The sequence below is a fragment of the Camelus dromedarius genome, chromosome 5 (genome assembly GCF_036321535.1).
Source record: "Camelus dromedarius isolate mCamDro1 chromosome 5, mCamDro1.pat, whole genome shotgun sequence".
Lineage (NCBI taxonomy): Eukaryota > Metazoa > Chordata > Mammalia > Artiodactyla > Camelidae > Camelus > Camelus dromedarius.
Genome location: NC_087440.1, coordinates 81,281,171 through 81,299,763, shown reverse-complemented (window position 1 = coordinate 81,299,763; position 18,593 = coordinate 81,281,171). Strand labels below are relative to the sequence as shown.

At 48.2% G+C, this 18,593-nt stretch overlaps 1 protein-coding gene and 1 long non-coding RNA gene across 11 annotated transcripts in view; one reads left to right on the top strand and one right to left on the bottom strand.

Annotated features, from left to right (window-relative positions):
* The window catches only part of FOXN3 (forkhead box N3), a 366,752-nt gene that overhangs the window by 140,509 nt on the left and 207,650 nt on the right, over positions 1-18,593 (top strand). For 7 of the 9 annotated variants that reach the window (XM_064486179.1, XM_031454169.2, XM_031454168.2 and 4 more), the window contains one exon: positions 13,222-13,778. In XM_064486179.1, the coding sequence (XP_064342249.1) occupies positions 13,236-13,778 (543 nt within the window). In that variant the 5' untranslated portion in view covers positions 13,222-13,235. Of the gene's footprint in view, positions 1-9,591; positions 9,736-11,240; positions 12,694-13,221; positions 13,779-18,593 lie in introns of those variants that run through there. The other 2 variants (XM_031454167.2, XM_064486182.1) reach the window with 2 other exon arrangements.
* LOC105096752 (uncharacterized) lies at positions 436-10,299 on the bottom strand. 2 transcript variants are annotated; one of them, XR_010381052.1, is made up of 6 exons: positions 9,933-10,299; positions 7,344-7,449; positions 6,100-6,252; positions 4,463-4,508; positions 2,134-2,374; positions 436-731 (listed from the first exon to the last, which is right to left on the bottom strand). It is a non-coding gene; the product is annotated as an uncharacterized LOC105096752 (long non-coding RNA). The 2 variants fall into 2 exon arrangements; XR_004137456.2 differs by lacking the exons at positions 7,344-7,449; positions 9,933-10,299 and having other exon boundaries at positions 6,100-7,225.

The following is an 18,593-nucleotide window of genomic DNA, read 5'->3' as shown; positions in this document are numbered from 1 at the left end:
GGTGCATGGATGCTTGCCCAGGGGGAGTCTCAGCCAACCACGGGGACCCCTGTGCTGAGGTCTCTTTGACGTTAGCTGTGAGCAACAGGCATTGATGGCTGCCATCACCAACGTGGGCAGCACCCCCTTCCGGGTTCCATATTGTTAGACAGCTGGCCCAGCACTGTGTGAGGCATGGGAGGAAAGATGCTCAGTATTCCTCTCCAGAAGAAATGCCAACTTAAAAAGGACGCCTGGTTGTTTAGGGGCCAGCTCTTTGGAGCCAGTCAGAGTCATGTGTATTTGAGTACAGAGAAATGGGGTGCTGTTGATCGCACCCACAAAGGGACAGCCATCCCTTTGGCCACTTCCTTCCCAGCCCCCACCCCTTCTGAGAAGGATCCCTCACATGCACTCATGCCTCACAGTTTATGGGCACGTTTTGCTTGCCTCTGAATCACAATATTAAGGTGCAAGAGATGCTATTTTTGGAAGGCGCAGGGGTTTCAAAACAGAAAGTGTTGATGAGTTGCACTACCCAGTAGGGGAGAAGAGACATCTCGTTTGGCTGTCGTAATAAATTGAGCAAGTTGCTAATCTCCGAAAAAGAACTTTGTACGGTGGGGAAACATGTTGGTAATATTTTTAATCTATGTCACATTTCCCAGAAAGTTCATCGAATGCAGAGCTCTGACTTTGTTTTAAAAAGACGATGTGAAGGAGAAGAATTGATTGTTTTCTTTCACGTCCCTCTGAAAAAGTAAAATGAGAGAAGTTATTTCTTGGCATGGTGAAGACTTTGGCAGACACAGTCACTGAAGCCCATGAGACTGGTACTCGGTGTACTTGCTGAAGAGAGGAAAACAATAAATGCTCTTAAAAACTCTGGAGGAGGAAGAGGTTGAGGATGCTACTTTTCTTTCACTAATTTCTATAGTTATTAGATACCATTTTGAAAGAGGGATAAAAAAGGAGCATTCCCCCCCCCCTCCGCTAAGTGATTGATATTTTTGATTTCCAGTACGCCACATGCTCTGAGCGGAGAAGCAGAAGAAGGGTCCTTGCCTCTCAAGGCACGTACGATCTGTTGGACACTCAGTAGCTAGCTGATTTATTTCTGATGACAAAGGTATACCATACCATATTGATTATGACATGGAAGCTGAACTTTGCTGATGGTGATTGTTTCTGCTGTTTTGGCAAGTAGTCCCTTTTTACTCCAAGTCCCTTTTCCCTTCCATCTCTTGGTCATAATTCTTCCTCTCTTCACATCCTTGACCCCTAAGAGGTTCTTTAAGATGAAACCGAATGCTCTGGATTGATCCGAAGCTTCCCTTGGTTCTTACCTGGAACATGGCTCCAAACTCTGGGGCCAGACTCTGTGGGTTCAAATCCCAGCCCTATCACTTACAAGCTGTGTGACCTTGGGCAGGTGGCTGAACCTCTCTGTGTCTTAGGTTTATAAGTTGGGCATACTAATAGTACCTATCTCCCACGGTTAATGTGAGGCTGAAAGAGTGAGTATTTGCAAAGCCCTGGAACACTCACTGGCGCTGAATATGCTGCTATGTAGATGACTGTTAAATACAACTGACCTTCACTATTCATGGGTTTCATATTTGCAGATTCTCCTACTTGTAGCATTTATTTGGAATCACAAAATCAATAATTGTGGGGACCTCATGGTCATTCGTGGACAGGCACAGAGTAGCAGCAAATTTGAGTCACCCCACACACATTCCCAGCTGAGACGGAACAAAGTGTCTCTTTGCCTGTTTCAGCCCTCACACTGTAAACAAGTGCCCTTTCTGCTGTCTATTTAGTATCACATTTGTGGGGGTACTTTTGGTTGGTGATTTTGCTGTTTAAAATGGCACCCAGTCACAGTGCTGAAGCGCACCGTCTTGTGTTCCTACGTGCCAGAAACTGATTGTGTGCGGAGAAAAGACAAGCTTTCTTGTGTTTGATAAGCTTCCTTCAGACATGTGTCACAGTGCTGTCGGCCATGAGTTCAATGTTAACGAGTCAACAAAATATATTAAATAAGGTATCTTTAAGTGGAAACAGAGAAAATAAGGTAATGAATTGATCAGATGAGTTGATCGATGAATTTATCATGAAAATGTTGTGACCAGTGGCTTGCAGGAACCTAACCTGATATTTCCCCTGGGAGCAGTGGTTCAGCATTGGTAGTTCAGTATTTATGGAGACTTCATAGAACGTAACTCCCACAAGGAACGAGAACTGACTGTAGGTAAATGGAAGCCAAGAGCTTAGAGGGGCAGCCTCTTTTAGGACAAACTTCTGACTGCAGGGAGGATCCCTGGCAGGGCAGGAGAAGCAGTAGTTCTGCCCAGGAAGAGTGCCTCAGCTGGGCACAGATTTTCTATCAGATCTGGAAAAAAAAAAAAAAAAAAAGATGTAACCACCTTTGGTCTCTTAGAAACGTAAGTTGTTATAGAAGATTCATCTGGAAACAGAGAGTAAATGTTCCTCCTCCCTCACAAATTCTTAGTTCAAGAGTATTTTCCCTTATCTTTGAACCTACATAAGAGTTTGAAGAAAATGTTTGATACTCAAAACTAGTCAATTGAAAGCTTTCCCACAAGCAGACAATAGAATAGACCCCACTACGCAGGGTGTAACGTTTGTTACGCTCAGCAATTCTCTTGTTTGCTTGGAGCACCAGCCTTTGCAGAAGGGGATCATTTTATCCCTTCTGATTGAAAAGATCACAGAATGCTGAAGTTTGGTGAAAAGATTTGCCAACATATCCATCTTCCCCCAGACTCTTACTTTATGAAATGTTTGCAAATTGTTTCACACATACAAGTATATGAGAATGTGAAAATGATTCAGAAAAGGGAAAGCTTCACTTAAAATGCTTGGAAAATGCAGATAGATGGGAACCAAGGGAACATGGGTGACTGTGGCCCATATAATTTAACAACATGCCTCTAGCCTGTTATTCTGGCAATCTCTAAGTTCCCACGATTTTGAACAATGTCTCAACAAACACCGTCCTGAAAACATTGTCGCATATTTCAGTGCATTCACTCAATGCACTGACTGTCTTCTGTGCCCGTCGGACACTGGGGTGACTGCTCGTGTACAGGGCTGAATAAAACAGGCATGAATCCTGGTTTCATGGAGCTTATGATCTCATGCGGTCAGGCAGTCTGGAGGGGAATGTTATGGCATCTCCTTAGGATAAATTCCTAGAAGCTGGACATTTAGAGTCCGTGGCCATTTGCCCTTAAGTTTTAATTCAATTCACCGGACCTCTTAAATAGTTGTACCAAGTCAAGTTCCTCTGACACCCACACCAACATTGGTGTGGTTATTCTTTTCAAGTCTGTGCCAATCTGATAGATGAAATGAGATAATCACAATTGCTTGAATTGGCATTTCTGTGATTTTGTAGTGAGTCTGAGCATCTTTTCACAGGTAGATTGCCGTTGTTTTTTTTCTCCTTTTGTGCACTTGCCCCTTTTCTCACTAGGATGATAATTTTCTCCTTGAGTTGTCAAGAGTTATACATTTAAAATAGCAACCCTTTTTCATATGTATGCCAAATAATTCCTCATTTTTTTGTCTTTGAACTTGATTTATGACCTCTGGTCCTACACACACATTTTAAGTTGTTATGCAGTCAAATATGTCAATATTTTCCTTTTGATTTATTTACTTAACAAACATAGCACTAAGTGCCAGGGCACTGTTATATGTGTTTTACAAATATTCATTCATTTAATCTTCATCACAACCCTATGAAGTGGGTCTTGCTTATATTCTTCTTTCTCCTCTTTTTAAGATGAAGAAAGTAGCTAGAGAGAAAGAAGTACCCTGATTAAGGTTGCCCAGCTCGGTGAAGTGAGAGTTAGAACCTGGCCCCAGGTTCTCGCACTGGCCATGAAGCTACAGCACCTCTGGTCTTGACATTGGGCTCTCTCTGTGTGTGTGTGTGTGTGTTTATTTGTGGTTGCTTCATAAATGCTAAGTCTCCACCATCCTTGAGGGCGAGTGCCACATGTTTTATTTCTCCTGGTTCCTTCCCAGTGCCCTCCACACAGTACTGGGCAGAGCATAGTTAGATGCTTAATAAATGTTTGTTGACTGAATGAATTGACTAAATCTGGATTCTGGATCATCAGCGCTCACTTGCGTTTGTGCTCAAAGAGGAGTTGACAGGTTCTATATTTTCCATTTTGCCTCCAGCAGGCGACGTGGGTTTAGGTGGGGCATCTGAGCTAATGAACTGCCCTCCACCAGTTCAGCTGTACTTACCCTCGCTTCACAGCCCTCCTTCCCTCTTCAAGTAAGCCTCCTGGCTCTAGTTCCTGCCGGAGAAATTCTAATAAACCCTTTCCCAGGCTCCACCCTTCAGAACCTGTCACGTGAACACCAGGAACGCACAAGAAGAAAAGCCCAAGAGGGGATGACTGGAAAGCCGAAGGATGCTTGACCAAACCTTGAAACTCACAAAGAGATGGAGGGTCTACCGGCTGTGGTCCTGGGTCCTCTTCCTTCTGCACAGGGGGGGAAGGAAGTGAGGAACTATTTTACTATTACAGGTGGAATTCTCACATGTTATCTCAAAGAGACAGTCAACTCACAATTAAGGAGTTATCTTTGACCATAATCTCTTTTTCTTCTCATATTCAATCATTTAATAGAGACTCTTGGTTCTTCCTTTGAAGCCTCTCGTGCATTCATTTTTTCCAGTCTCACTGACTATTCTCTAATTCAGTGGGTCCCAAAGTGTGGTCCCCTGGACCAGCAGCTGCAGCAGCACCTGGGAGCTTGTTAGAGATGCGAATTCTCAGGCCCCAGCCCAGACTTACTGAATCAGAAACTCTGGGGGTGGGGGCCAGTAGGCTGAGTTTTCAGAAGCCCTAAAAGTCATTCTGATGCATATTCAAGTGTGAGAACCACTGCTCTAACGGAACCCCCTTTATCATTAGAACATTATAAACGTGTTGGGTGCTCGTTATAGACAATTTGGAAAATATAGACAAGTATGAAAGAAGCAGGCAAAAAAATTACCCCATAACTCTGTCACTAAAAATGAAACATTGGTTTAATATTTTTACATTTTTTTCTTATTTAAAAAAGATGATCTTTATTCCTTTTTGTATGGATTACTGCAGTGCTTTCTGAGTGGTTCTGTCTGCTTTGGGCCTTCCATTTCCTTCCTTCCTCTCCCAAAACTCATGGTGGATCCATGATCCCATTCTTCATTTTTTTAAAAAATTGAAACATATTTGACATATAACATTGTGTAAATTTAAGGTGTGCAGCGTTATTGATTTGATACATTTATACTGAAATATGATCACCATTGTAGCATTAGCTAATACCGCTATTGTGCCACGTAATTATCACTTCTTCTAGTGTTGGGAATAATTAAGATCTAGTCACTTAACAAGTTTAATGCTTATAATACAGTTTTGTTGTCTCTAATTACCGTACTGTGTATTAGGGCTCCAGGATTTATTTATCTACAAGTTGCAAGCCATTCTTCTTTTCAAAGCATATTTCTGATAGAGCAACTCCTGGATTCAAAAATATTCAGCGAGTTCCTCTTGCCCTCTGACTAGTGCACATCAACTGCTCACCTTAGCATCTGTTCAAGTTTTGTGAGATGATGTTTCCACTCTTACCCAGTAATATACATGCTCCTTAAGGAACAAAAACTCTATACCTCTAGCACCTAACAGTGCCATGTTATTTGGCGGGCACTCAGTAAATATCTGTTCGATGAACAAATGCGTCTTCTAATACAGTCAAGTCATATTGGATAAATCTACTCATGCCCTTCATTTCTCCTGCATGGAAAAGCAGTTTGTGCTGTAGTGCTTTCCTAAAATGCATGTGCCTGGGACCCATCCTAGGAGACTCTGATCTATTAGGTGTGGCTTTGTGGGTAGCCCCATTTGAGATGCTTGGTTCTAGAATGCCCCTTCCCCATTTCTACAGCTCAAACATGGACCTATGTTTATTAGATATTCTCCTTCCAGAGTCATCTCCCTTCTCGTCCCCAGTCCTGTTGTACCAGATGGTTCTACCATGCCCCCAGCCTCAGCTGGTAGGAGGGGGTGGGGAGAAGGGAAGAGTTACCTGAATTAGGCCAAGCCCATCAGATTATCTCCTTGAGAATCTGAGCTACTGATGGCTGGGGCAGTCTGAAGGTGGTAGGTGCTGGAAATCAGAAGTTTTCTGGACTTGGTGCTGGTGGCCGTGTGTGGTCATAGGTGGGCAGAGGAAACCAGCCTTTAGGGAAGAGAGGGGAACAGACGTGTAGAGGGAAGTAGGAAAGGCAAGGTGGTCTCAGGGGGAAAGAGACGGATGAAGAGGAAAACGACCTGAGGACTCCCTGGTTCCATGTAGCCCAGCTCTGCTGCCTGTCCCAGGCTGGCCCAGGTTCCCTCTCAGGGTAGCTTTTGCACTGGAGTCAGTTTGAAGGATCCTGTACAGAAGGCCATCTTGCCAGGCCTGCCTCAGATTCCTCCTCGTATTCGGAATTCCCTCAGGCCTTCTCACCTGCAGCCCTGGTTCACTCCCCCGAGCTGTTCCTGCCTCAGGAGGGATCACCGGGCTGTAAGGAACTACTCATAAATAAGCCTGTTGGCCAGATAACCAGCGATGGGGGAGAGGCAGAGAAGTATGCTGGAGAAGAAAGCACAAAACACCAAGGGATGGGGCACTCCTCTCCACAGAGGAGGAACCTGGGGTCTCAGACTGACTGGGGACTGACTGGGCTAGAACCCGGAGGCTCCTGCTCCCAGATACTTCGTGCTCTCAGCCCCTGCCCAGATGGGGATGCAGAAATGGTCCCGTGACATCCCCAGGCAGAAACAGGTGTTGCCCACAGTGAGTTCTAGAGCACACATAGGATTCTTCTGTGAACTGGGTTTATAAAACAATGGTTTGCACCGTTCCACTTGTTTCTGTGAGACTTCTCAAGGTCTAAGGCTCAAGGGTACTTCCTGAAAGTTCAGGAGGGGAATTGAGAATGTGGCTGTTCCTCGGCGAATTTGGCTCCTGCCCCCTTTTGTCAGGGAGCCTGTCCCAGAGCTAGGGATGTGTGGAATTCTAAGGTGGAGAGGCTCCTCTAAGCTTTCAGCAGAGGTCTGGAAAGATCCCCCATTTCTGACAGACAGGCAGCCACGTGTGCCCTGCTCTCCACAGCAGGCAGGGCTGCTCCACCACTTCCTCTACAGGCTGCTACGTTCTCGTATCTCCTGCTGCCCTGGTAACCGGGGGGGGGGGGGGGGGGGGAGAAGTTAAGAAAGAACTCTGAGAATGGAAGAAACTAAAAACCACAGAGGGAAAGAGAGGTGAGCTCCCGAAAGGCAGCTTACCTCCCCACATCCACCCTCTGCTTAGGGCTTCTCATCCAAGGCTTTGCTGTGTCTTTAAGTCTTTGTTCACCTAGGATGGCTGGTTCAGACACTGGAAGCCAGGAGCCTGCATGAAAGTTTTGAGGCTGACATAGTCCTTGTGCAATAACCATGTGCTCACATCCCCTCATTTTGAGCTGTGAGGAAGAAGGAAAGGACAGGGATAGAAATATCTGCCACCTCAACTTCATGTAGAGATTTCTAGCTATGGTGTGAGTGTGCTTGGGAGAGGGAGGGCTGAGACCTGGCGATGGAAGGGGAGGATGGGAGAGGGCTATTTCTTCCTCTCCAAGGCAGCAAGGGCTTGGACAAAGGTTCCCTGGCTCCTTTGATGAGCGATTCACCATCTTCAACTGATAGGCTGATGGAGGTGTTTGCACTACACCGAGCTCCCATCCTGGCTTTGCTACCAGCTCTGACCTTTAGAATCTCAGGCTCTAGAGACTTAAGAGATATCTAGTTGGTCTCTGTCACCTCACACCTTTTGCTCCCTGACTTGGGGTAGGTCAGTCCAGGGCTCAGTAATTAAAGGGGTGGGGCTGGATGACCTCAGGCTGCCCCTGGGCCTTCACCTCTGAATCATCTCCCGAGTGGGTGGGGTTTGCCTTAGCACTGGTAAGTAAGAATGTCTGTGGTGAGCGTCCCTGCTGAAAACTTACCACCCGCCATCTTGGAGCTTTGTTAAGGGCGATGACACTCAGATTGAATGGGGTTTCCTTATTTTGGGAAATTAAAAAATTTCAGAAGGCTTGTGGGGTTTTTCTTGCCCTTTGGCTAGGTTACAAGGTCCTGCAAGCTGGAGGGGTTTCTGAGGGAGATCACTCTAGGCCTTCTGACTGGTTTTTCTGCAGTTTTCAGAGAGCTCAGGCCTGTCCTCTGGTTCAGGTGGTTGGGGGGAGGGGGGCATGGGTGGCCGGCAGTACGACCTGGGCTTCTCTTCCGTAGGGGAACCTGCTGATTCGGTTACCTGGGGGTGGTGTGCAATCACACTTTTATTTATGTCACCACCAGGGTGTCCTGTTGGACTCCCCTTTCATCATCTCCAAAGGCAGCTGTGACAGCGGGTGGCCGATCTTTGGAGGTGCCTAAAGACTTGGAGTGGTGGTCGAGTGGCTGGCAGCGTGGCCCTGCTAGCTGTCGGTGGGGTTCTTGAGAGCTCTAAGGGTGAAGGACATGAGGCTTGTTTTCACCGGAGAGTTAGAAGCCGGCCGGGACGCTGAGCACAACCCACTGTGTGCCACACGGTTTGGCCTTCGGGGCGGGCCTCTTGCTCGTAATCTGTAATGGCCACCCTCCCTCCCGGCAGACACGCGCCGGCAGGGCTGACAGACAAGGGGAGCAGCCACCTGGGCGGGAGGCTGCGGGGTCTTTGTGCTTTTTCTCCCAGTGCGCGAGGTGGGCGCTGGAGGACGGCTGGGGACGGCCCCCGGGAGTCCCGCCAGGACGCCGTAGTTGGGGAGAAGTGGAATCTCTTCTCCCCCTCGCAAGCCTCGCCCTCATCGTAATTCTTTTTATTTTTACTTTCGAGCCTTGTAAGGCATGCGGATGGGGTAGGAGCGTTCGAGCGACACGTTGCCAGCGGCGCAGCGCCCGCCCGCTCGCCCGCGTGGCCGGAGCCCCCAGGAAAGGACAGGCCGCGCGCCGCCCGCCCCACCAGACCCGCCGCCCACGGTCGCGGCCGCCCCGGGTCGCCGGGTCCACGCCGGCCATCCCCGCCCTGCCGGGCCGCAGGAAGCGAGTCCACGCGGCCCAGGCCGGCCTCGGCTCTGACTGCGCCTTGGGAGCGCCCGGGCGCGGGGCGCGGGGCCGATCATGGCGCTGGGGACGCGGGCCGGGGCCGCCCCGCCGGGTTCGCGCCCCGCGCCCCTCGCCCCAGGCCGCCGGCATCCCGGCCCACGTTTTCCCTCTCTCCGGCTCCCTCCGCCCCCTCCGCTCCGTCCCTCCCCTCCGCTCCCCTCCCTCCCTGCGCTTCCCCTCCTCCTGCCTGGTCATGTGTCGCCTTTTTTTGTTTGCAGTGGAAACAATTTCTCGCCGCTCGGCGCGCCCCGGCCCGACGCGCCGCGGCGGAGGCGAGCGGGAGGCGGGACGGGGCGGGGAGAGCGGCGGGGCCGGCGGGAGGACGCGCGGCGCGCCCGGCGGACGCCGCAGGTCCCATGCCGCGCCGCGACCCCCGCGCCCCTGCCGCCCGCGCCCGCGGCCGCCCCCCGCCGCCTGCCGCCCCGGGCTCGCCCCGCCGCGCCCGCGCGCCCTTAGCCGGGCCACCAAGCGATGCCCGCTGGGCGTCCGCTAAAGTTTGTCGGCTCCCGCTGAAGGGCAGCGGCGCCCCTGCGCCCCCGCGCCCCGCTCCGGCCAGGTGAGTTTGCTCCCCGCTCCTGCCCGCGCTCGAGTCGGATTGGGGTGACTCGGGGCTGGGGCACTCATCCGAGGCAGTCCTGGAGGCGACCTCTCCGCTCCCGGCAGACCCGGGACTCCGCAGCTCCTGGGGAGGAGGGCCCGGGGTGGGGGGCCTGGCCAGGCGGGGAGACGAGAGCCCTCGAGCGGGGAAGTTACCCGATCCGAAGAGTTTCCTGCCCCGACGTGCGGGCTGTTTCCCAGTGCCTCGATTTTCGAAAAGACGCTCTAAAGGAACAGAGTTGGTATTGTCCGCGGAGGACAGGATTCCCTCCGTTCCGGGCCAGGGCGAAGTGGCCGATCAAAGGGATACCCCAAGATGAGAAACAGGCTCCTAACAAAGATCCCCCCTCCCCAAACTGTGCAAGCTTGGCACGGGCAGAGAGCGTCTCCCGAGACTCTCGAGGCCCTTCCCCTCCTCACCCCGGGCCTCTTTGAAGCCCTCCTTGGGGCCTGAAGAAGTTGGGGGACCGCGGGCTTTTATTGATGTGTTTTTAAGGCTCGCCGCGGTGCGGCCAATAAAAGGTTTATGACATCTGACCTGCAGTGAAGGTATGCGAGCTCCCAATTGCCCTGTTACGGGGAGAAGAGCAGTTTCCCCGTTGCCTGGCAACGTCACTGATTGACGCGGGACGCAGCCAATCGCCGGTCCCGCAGGTCCCCTTGAAATGTTTTTGACAAGTACAGTAGTCGGGAGTGGAGCGCGTGCGTGCGTGCGCGCGCGCGCGGAAGCGGAGGGTTATCCGCCCCCCCCCCCCCAAACTCGCAACTGCCCTGCTCCGCTTGGGGAGGATTTCTCAACTTTTTAAAGTTCACGTTGAACATCTGCTCAGAGCTGGGCTAGTAATGTCTTTGTCAGTTATTTGGAGCCCTTCTGGTAGTGGGGCAAGAGACTAGCTTTCCTGCTGCGTTTCCTCCTTTAAAAAGCAAAAAAGATAGCAAAACACAGCAAGTCATTAAAAAAAGAAAAAACAAAAACAAGAGGGTGTTTCTGGGGAGAACACAACCAATAGCAAACCGAAAAGTTGTAAGGAGGTCACTAGTGAATAACTATTTGCGTATCTGGTGGAGCAACCTTATTGGCAGCAGATTTAAAATGTTTGCTTAACTGCAGACTCACATGATTCGGATTCTTCCCCCCCCCCCCCCCCCCCAAAATAAGAGGAAAAAAGATTTGGCGAATTATGTAGTTAGAGTATAATAACGGAAAACGCCTCAGCTGTGGTTTCTGGGAACTGTTTTTTAAAATGGAACTGTACTGATCAGCAGCTCTTGACACCGCTGCTATAAAATGCGGGATTTTTAGGGATGCAGTTAACAGTTGGAGAGCATGGGGGTTACAGACACACAAAGCAGACAAGTGATCCAAGGAGGCTGAACCCCCGTAACCTACTCTTTTCTTGACAGTGCTGGTTTTTTTTTTTTCCTGATAAAATGATATTGCTGGCAATGTTTGTTTAAAACAAAAGGAAACATGGAGAATAGCATGTTAGTTCCTTTGGGAAGCTACTGACAAATAAGCAAATTAAAAAGAAAGAGAGCAGCATGTTGTCATAGCAACAGTGCAATTAAATTACTTTACTGTCAGCCATGATATAATTTTCCTGTTTGGAAGCTGAGGAGACATAAAACTTTCATCTGGAGCTAAAGTTGACTTCAGCGGCTGGGTGGCTGTTCTCTTTTGTACTCGGCTGTGGGGATATTCCTGGTTATCAGAAAATTAGGTTTTTTGATGGGATTCTTGGAAACTGAGAGAAACAAGTCTCGCTTTGATTTGCTCATAAGGAAGGTAAAAGCAGTGTCAGGCTGGTCTCTGTCTTACCCCCAAATCTAAGATACTAGGTTATTTTTTAAAATGTGTCGTGTGCTACTCAGGTCAGCCTCCTTACTTGACAGAAAGATGTTCCCCGTGAATGCACCTGAGGTGTCTGCACTGCTCTGCTCCGTGGCATGTTGGTGCTTGGGGAAGGTTTCTCTCCTGTGAGTTGGGCATCTCACAGCAGCTCCAGAAGCAACCCTGCAGGCCTTCTGTTTCTCAGAGTCTGTTTGTTCACCTTTTAGAGGAAGGAGAGTCTTGCTGCTTTCCAGCACCCTTGGCTGGCTGTTTAGGGCCCATGTTATGTTTTCTAGAATCTCATTCTAGAGCTTCTCCAGCTGAAGTGGCAGTTACTTTAGGCATGGACATTGCGAGCCTTAGAATGATCATGTCTTTGCTTTCAATGTGTTTGTTCTTTTTTCTAGATAGACTGCTTGATTTTCTTACTCAGGGTAGGGTAGGGGATAAAACAGACAGGCTTCTTAAACAGCACATTGTTTGAGTGCTGCAGACCGAGAGTGGGAGACTTTGAATACTGTTCTTTCTCACATCGAGCATTCGAGGGTGGAAAGTGCTTTGTATCTGTCGGGGTCATTCTGTTTGTGGACTTGTCACCTCCCCATTTTCTTTTCTCATCAGATATTTGACTCCCTGTTCTAGGTCATTGATAAAAATGGGGCAGGGGCAGAATAGAGTTCTGTCTCAATTTTTGTTGGATTTGCCTTCTTGTCTTAAAGCTCCTGGTTGCTCTCCTGACTTTTTTCCCCACCAATTCTAATTTCAGTTAATAGCTCATCTTCCCATTTATTTATGTGGTGCCTGAAGTTACTCACTTTTTCATTCAGAGTGTTGTGTCCCAAGAAAATTAAATGCGCTCCCTCCTCCAGTATGAATCCAGAGAATTCCCTGGCATCACTCTTCAGACTTGCAAAATGTCATTAAAGTTGCAGAGTGTTTGCTCATGACTTGTGGAAAGAAAAATTAAATAACGCACTATCAGACTGATGTTCACCATGGCCACAGTTTTAATTCCCAGGCAGTTGTGATGGTCTTTTATGGAAACAGCCAAACTTAATCTGAAACAACTGGCCTTAAAACTTACAGGTATGTTCTTTTTTTTTTTTTTTTTGAGGAAGATAAACGGTGAGACCTGTCATTCAAAGTGACATGGGTTGTGGTTTCACTTTCCGGTGTTCATTGTGAGGCTCAAAAGAATTTTTCCTGTGTACATTTTCATGTATAATAGGTAAACTGAGGCAGCAAGCAATAACTGATTTTCCCAGGGTTACAGTGAGCATCTTCATAGATCAGGAAGAAGGCTCTGGCATTTCCCATTCTTTTTGTGATGCACGTGCACATTAAGGTGCCCTGAACATTTCTAGTCTTGTATTGAAGGGGTGACAGGTCATTGTGCTATGTGCATGGTGGGCCAATTTGACTACTATTACCAGGGCATCTCTGGTAGAATGTGGGTTGTGTTACTCAATGTGGGAGCCAGGAGTGGGTGTTCTTAAGCAGGAGGGGGTCCATAGAGATGGTTGGAGTGGGAGGAGGCATCATAATGAGGGAGGGCACAGATGCCTTTCTCCTTTGCTTTTCACCCTCATCTTTTTTCTGTCCTGTGTTTACCAGGAGCCTTCACGTAAATGGGCCCAGTCATGCCTCCCAGTAAGAAGCCAGAAAGCTCAGGAATTCGTGTCTCCAGTGGGCTGAGTCAGTGTTACCGGGGCAGTGGTTTCTCCAAGGCCCTGCAGGAAGACGATGACCTCGACTTTCCTCTGCCTGACATCCGACTAGAAGAGGGGGCCATGGAAGATGAAGAGCTGACCAACCTGAACTGGCTGCACGAGAGCAAGAACTTGCTGAAGAGCTTCGGGGACTCGGTCCTGCGGAGTGTCAGCCCCGTCCAGGACCTGGACGATGACACGCCCCCATCCCCTGCCCACTCTGACATGCCCTATGATGCCAGGCAGAACCCCAACTGTAAACCCCCCTACTCCTTCAGCTGCCTCATATTTATGGCCATCGAGGACTCTCCAAGCAAGCGCCTGCCGGTGAAGGACATCTACAACTGGATCTTGGAACATTTTCCGTATTTTGCAAATGCACCTACTGGGTGGAAAAACTCAGTGAGACATAATTTGTCATTGAATAAGTGTTTTAAGAAAGTGGACAAAGAGAGGAGTCAGGTAAGCCTCCGGATCTGGAATGCAAGTTTGTCTTTTTTCAATTAAACTTTTTTCTCCATTAATAAAAAAAATCCAGGAATGTAAGGTCACCATATGGAAGTAGCAGATTTAAAGGAGTAATTCTGTCTTATTGTATTCATTTAGATAGTTGTCAGGAACTGCCTTTTCCTGTTTTTCATGTTTGTAGAGCTGGATTGAGGGTCCCCCACTGGGGGATCTGAACGTAGTCACGAAACAGTGGTTTACAGACTTGATTCGTTCTTAATACCATCCTTCAGTGTGGGTAAGTCCCTTTGGTTTTAGAGACCAAATAAAGGTCTGTATTCTAAGGGCAACCGTGAACCACGAGGTGTATGTCTACGTATTTGAGGATAATTGCCACCAAGGGCTAGAGAAAAATGGCATTTAGTTTCTTCCTGAATACTAACTTGGAGAAAGGTAGCTGGTCCAGGATTCTGGAATATTGGACAGTAGTGGACATTAGGAGGCTGCTTGAGCATCCTTATATAATCCAAGATCAGAAACAGGAATTGCCCAGGTCATTTGAAATCAGGTGTCTACAAAGTGTTTGGCAACTTTGAAACTCCCTGAGTGTGGGAAGTTAGCCGAGGGTAAGGTTCCCACTCGAGACTGTCTTTTAAAAGGTTGAATTTTAACTTTGAAGCATTTAAAGCTCGAGCTTCGTGGTTCACTAGAAGAAGATGGTTTTAATAATTTGCTTTGTATTTCTTTTAAGGAGAACAGTAGGTACAGTAGGAACAGGACTGACTCTTAGAGCTGGAAAACAGAAGTGCGACCTAGCTTGGAGTTCTGCAAAGTAAGGCAGCCACAGGGAAAATACGTTGCCAGGAAACATGGTCTCCACGTGTTAGTGTTACCGTGTCCTCCAGCTGCGTTTTCCGTGTTAGTTGTGTAACAGCTGGCGGTCTGCTTCACACTTTTTGAAGGTCAGGTTCGGGCTCATGACCACTGTTGCGTGGGCTCAGAGGCTGTGTGGGGTTGGGGCCTTTAATTTCTTTCTCTCCAGGAGCAGGTTTGTGTTCCTAGTAGAACCTTGAGCCTGAGAAAAGTCTGCTTGTCCTTGGCATGGAAGATGATGAGTGAGGCAGTGGTGAAGCTCTGGTCTCCGTGGGCTTCGTTTGTCTGCAGATGCTGTTGCACCCGGAGTTTATGTTGAAGATGGGGCGTAGGCCACGTAGGCTTTGAGGAGGGTGTTGCCCGGGAAGAGGAAAGCGGTAGACGGTCAGGAGCTTTGCCACTGTCGTGGGTGCAAGTGGCACCTAGATCTGGTGTGCAAATCTGAACACTCCTAAGTGCTCTGGGCCCTGGCTTTTTAGGTCCTTATTTTTGTGTAACTGTAACAGTCATGGGGCACTGCTGTTGTCCCCAGGTGTCCATCACTCTCCCTCCTCCCCTCCACATCTCAGGATGGGCATTCTGAGACCCACCTCTGGAGTTGGCTCTGCTGAGTGTTTTTAGATCATCCCTTGAACTTAGACAAAATTCATTGCTCCCCTGTAGAGAACCAAGTCAGTGGTCTTCAAACCTTCCACATAGGTGGGTCCTCAAGAACGGAAAAGTCTTGGGAAGCAATTCCAGGGTTAGAATGTAGAGAAGAAAGCACTGTCAGGTGCGCTGGAGCCACACGTCACTGGTACAGCAGCAACCGGGGCTGTTAGTTTTGTGTGAAACGATTCTGCAAGTTACCGCATGCTCGTGTCTGCGTGCCTCCCATCACGCCGGGGCACATCAAAGTACCCTAGCAAGTGCACACCCTGAAATGTTAACGAGGACGGGCTCCTAAGTGTGCAGGAGACTCAGGAGGATTCCGCATCAGCCTGGGGAATGGCAGGTGGTCACTGGATGGCACCCTGGCAGGAGCACCAGCTCCCCTCTTGTACCTCATCTTCCACCCCCCACCCCTCTCTGGGAGTCACATTTTCCAGGACTGATGGTTGTCATTCTGCAGAGATGCCTGTTGAAAGGGAGCGGTTTTAAGGGCTTGAGGTTGTTAATCTTACGAAAAGTGGAGTTCTGGCTTCCTGGCCCTCCCGACCTGGATTGGCAGGCTTCTGATCAGATGTCAGGCAGTTTTGTAGTTGGGAGTTTGTTCCCAGCATTTGTGATGCTCTGAGAACAGAGCAGGGTGTGTGAGCTTCCTTTTCCTTCCTTGTTCCTTGGGGTCCCCTGGGACCAGCTGGTGGCTGCTCTGAGAGGCGCAGACTCCCAGGGACCCTCAGCCACTGGCCCTGCCCCATTTGTTTGGGGTTTTCTACCATGGCCCCTGGAGGAAGGGGAAGGCATTTCCCCCACCCTCTGCCCAGTGAAAGCCCCTCGGGCTCTCAGGTAAACTTAGTTTTCTCCCGGGGGACTTTACTTGACTGCAGCTCCCCTGCTGAGGTTCCGGGGCAACACGGGGACTAAATGTGCCCGAGTGTTGGTGGGAAGGGTGTTAGGGAAGGGGAGCGCGGGGGCCTGGCAGGTTGTCTTCACAGGGCTGGCCATTCCACTTTTTATTTTCTTTTTAAAACTGTAGGACACAGTTTTAAACTTGGCATAAGCGTGAGAGTGCAGAATCCTGTGATCTGTCCCTGGGGGTTGGGACGCTTCCCCTGCTGGGCAGCTGCTTGGCTGGGGTGCTGGAGACAGGACACACTGGCCTGCATCAGACTCACCTGTGGCGCCTACAACAGTCCCCACTTCTCGGCCCCTCCCTGGAGACTCTGACCCAGGAGGTCTGAGGTGGGTTGGGGCAAGTTGGAGTTCTGTTAAGCTTTGTAGGTCTTTCTGATACATAGCCAGATTTGGGAATCCTTGAACTTCCCAACGCTGAAATTTCATCAAGAACATATTCTCAAGAATGAGTAGGTGAGGTGAGAATAGACTTTTTTTTTGCCATTTCATCTCTTACAAGACTTTGAAAGATAGAGTTGTTGTTGTGTATGTGTGTGTGGTTTTGTTGTTGTTGTTTTAACATCATGGAATATTTCAAACATATGTGTAGAGAGGGTAGTATCGTGACTCTAGAACCATCACCACCGTGGGCCACCCCAGACTCAGTAGATAACAAGGGCTTGCTTCCTTTCATTCATTCTTCTTTGTTTTGCTGTTGCTTAAGTATTTTGAAGCAGATCCTAGCCCTCATGTCATTTTATCCCAACATATTATTTTAATTTTTAATTTTTGTTAAAGTACAGTTGATGTACAATATTATATTAGTTATCTGAGCATATTTTTGTGTGTTTGAGTAAGAACAGTTCCCATAACCGCAATGCCAATGTCATGTCTAACAAAATGAACCATTCCTTGGTATCGCCAAAGGCCAGATCCGTGTTTAAATATCCTTGATGGTTTACAAAAAGTTTGTTTGAATGAGGATCTAAACACGGTTTACACGTTGCATTTGCCTTTGTCTTCAGCCTGTTTCCATCCCCAGCAGAGCGAGTCCCCCTCCCCCTTTTAATGCCCTTCCTTGTCAAAGAGACCCCTCTGCACAGTCTGTCTGCTTCGTGGGGGTGTCATTTAGCTTGTTCCTCTATCCCTCTGTACCTATGTTCTGTGAAACAGAACTGAATGTTAACGGGTGGATCACATTCTGGCTTGCGTACCCCCAGGAATACTTTGTTTACCCCCAGGAATACTTTGTAGATGAGTCTTATGTCTTCTCACATCAGGACGGCTGGTTGACCCACTCCTAGGGGTGCAGAGGTTGGGCTGTGAGGTGGCTGCTCCCTCCTGTGCAAAGTCCCCTTCAGCCTTGCATCTTAGGGTTTCATCTGTGGGTGACCTTTGCCTGAATCAATCAAGATAGAGTTCCAGAGTCTGGGATTAGTTTTATATTTCTTAAATACAGACCTTATTTAGGACCATAAGATTCGCATGGACTAACCTCTGTGAGTATTTGTAAATGAGAAGTAAAGTAGTTTCGTTTTTTGTTTGTTTGTTTGTTTGTTTTGTGAACTGGATTACAGTGGTTCAGGTATGTGTGTTTCTATTTCTGTGCTTTTTGTTTACTTCCTTTCTTGCCAGTTGAACAAAAAACATTGTTGTCATAAGAGGGTTTCTAAAAGAAACACTGTACACAAGTGTGTTTATTAAATCATCCAGGGCTCAGTGCCCTCAATACAATTCTAGTTTATAAATTTAGGCACTTGTCGTGTTCAAAAGAGAACTGGACTGGAAGCCAGATTACCTGGTTCTAGTTTTGATGCTGAAGATACGTGGCTGTCTTGGGCCTCAGTTTTCTCAGATATAGAAGCAGAAGTTTATCATGACTTGGAGCATCTTAACTTGGGGTCTTTGAGTGTCAGACAGCCTGAAATTACTGACAGCATTTCGTGTGACTACGGATTTTCCTAGAGGATCCCACAAGTTTGTTTGATTAGTTTTTTTATTCTTAATGGGATCTTTGACCCTGGAAAGGTGAAGAAACACTGGTATTTTATAATAACAATAGTGTATGTAACATGGAACACTTTCTTTATGCTTTCCCAATATCCAGTTTCTTCCTCACTACAACTCTATGAAGTAAGTCCTAGTTTCCTTCTTAAAAGGAAAAATAGATGGTGAATTAAGCTCAGAGTGGTTAAGCAACTTGCTCGAGGTCACACAGCGAGTAAGTAGCAGAACAGAAATTTACCCTATTCCTTCCAATTCTGAAGGGCATGTGCTTAAATTGACCCTGGTGCTTGACCACACCTTCTCAGTTTAGAGGCTCTTATAGGTGATCTCTATGTGCTTCCTCAAAATATTCTATGAACATGAGTTTTAGGGAAATTAAATTAACTCAGGTAAGCCCAGAATTTAGTCCTGGGG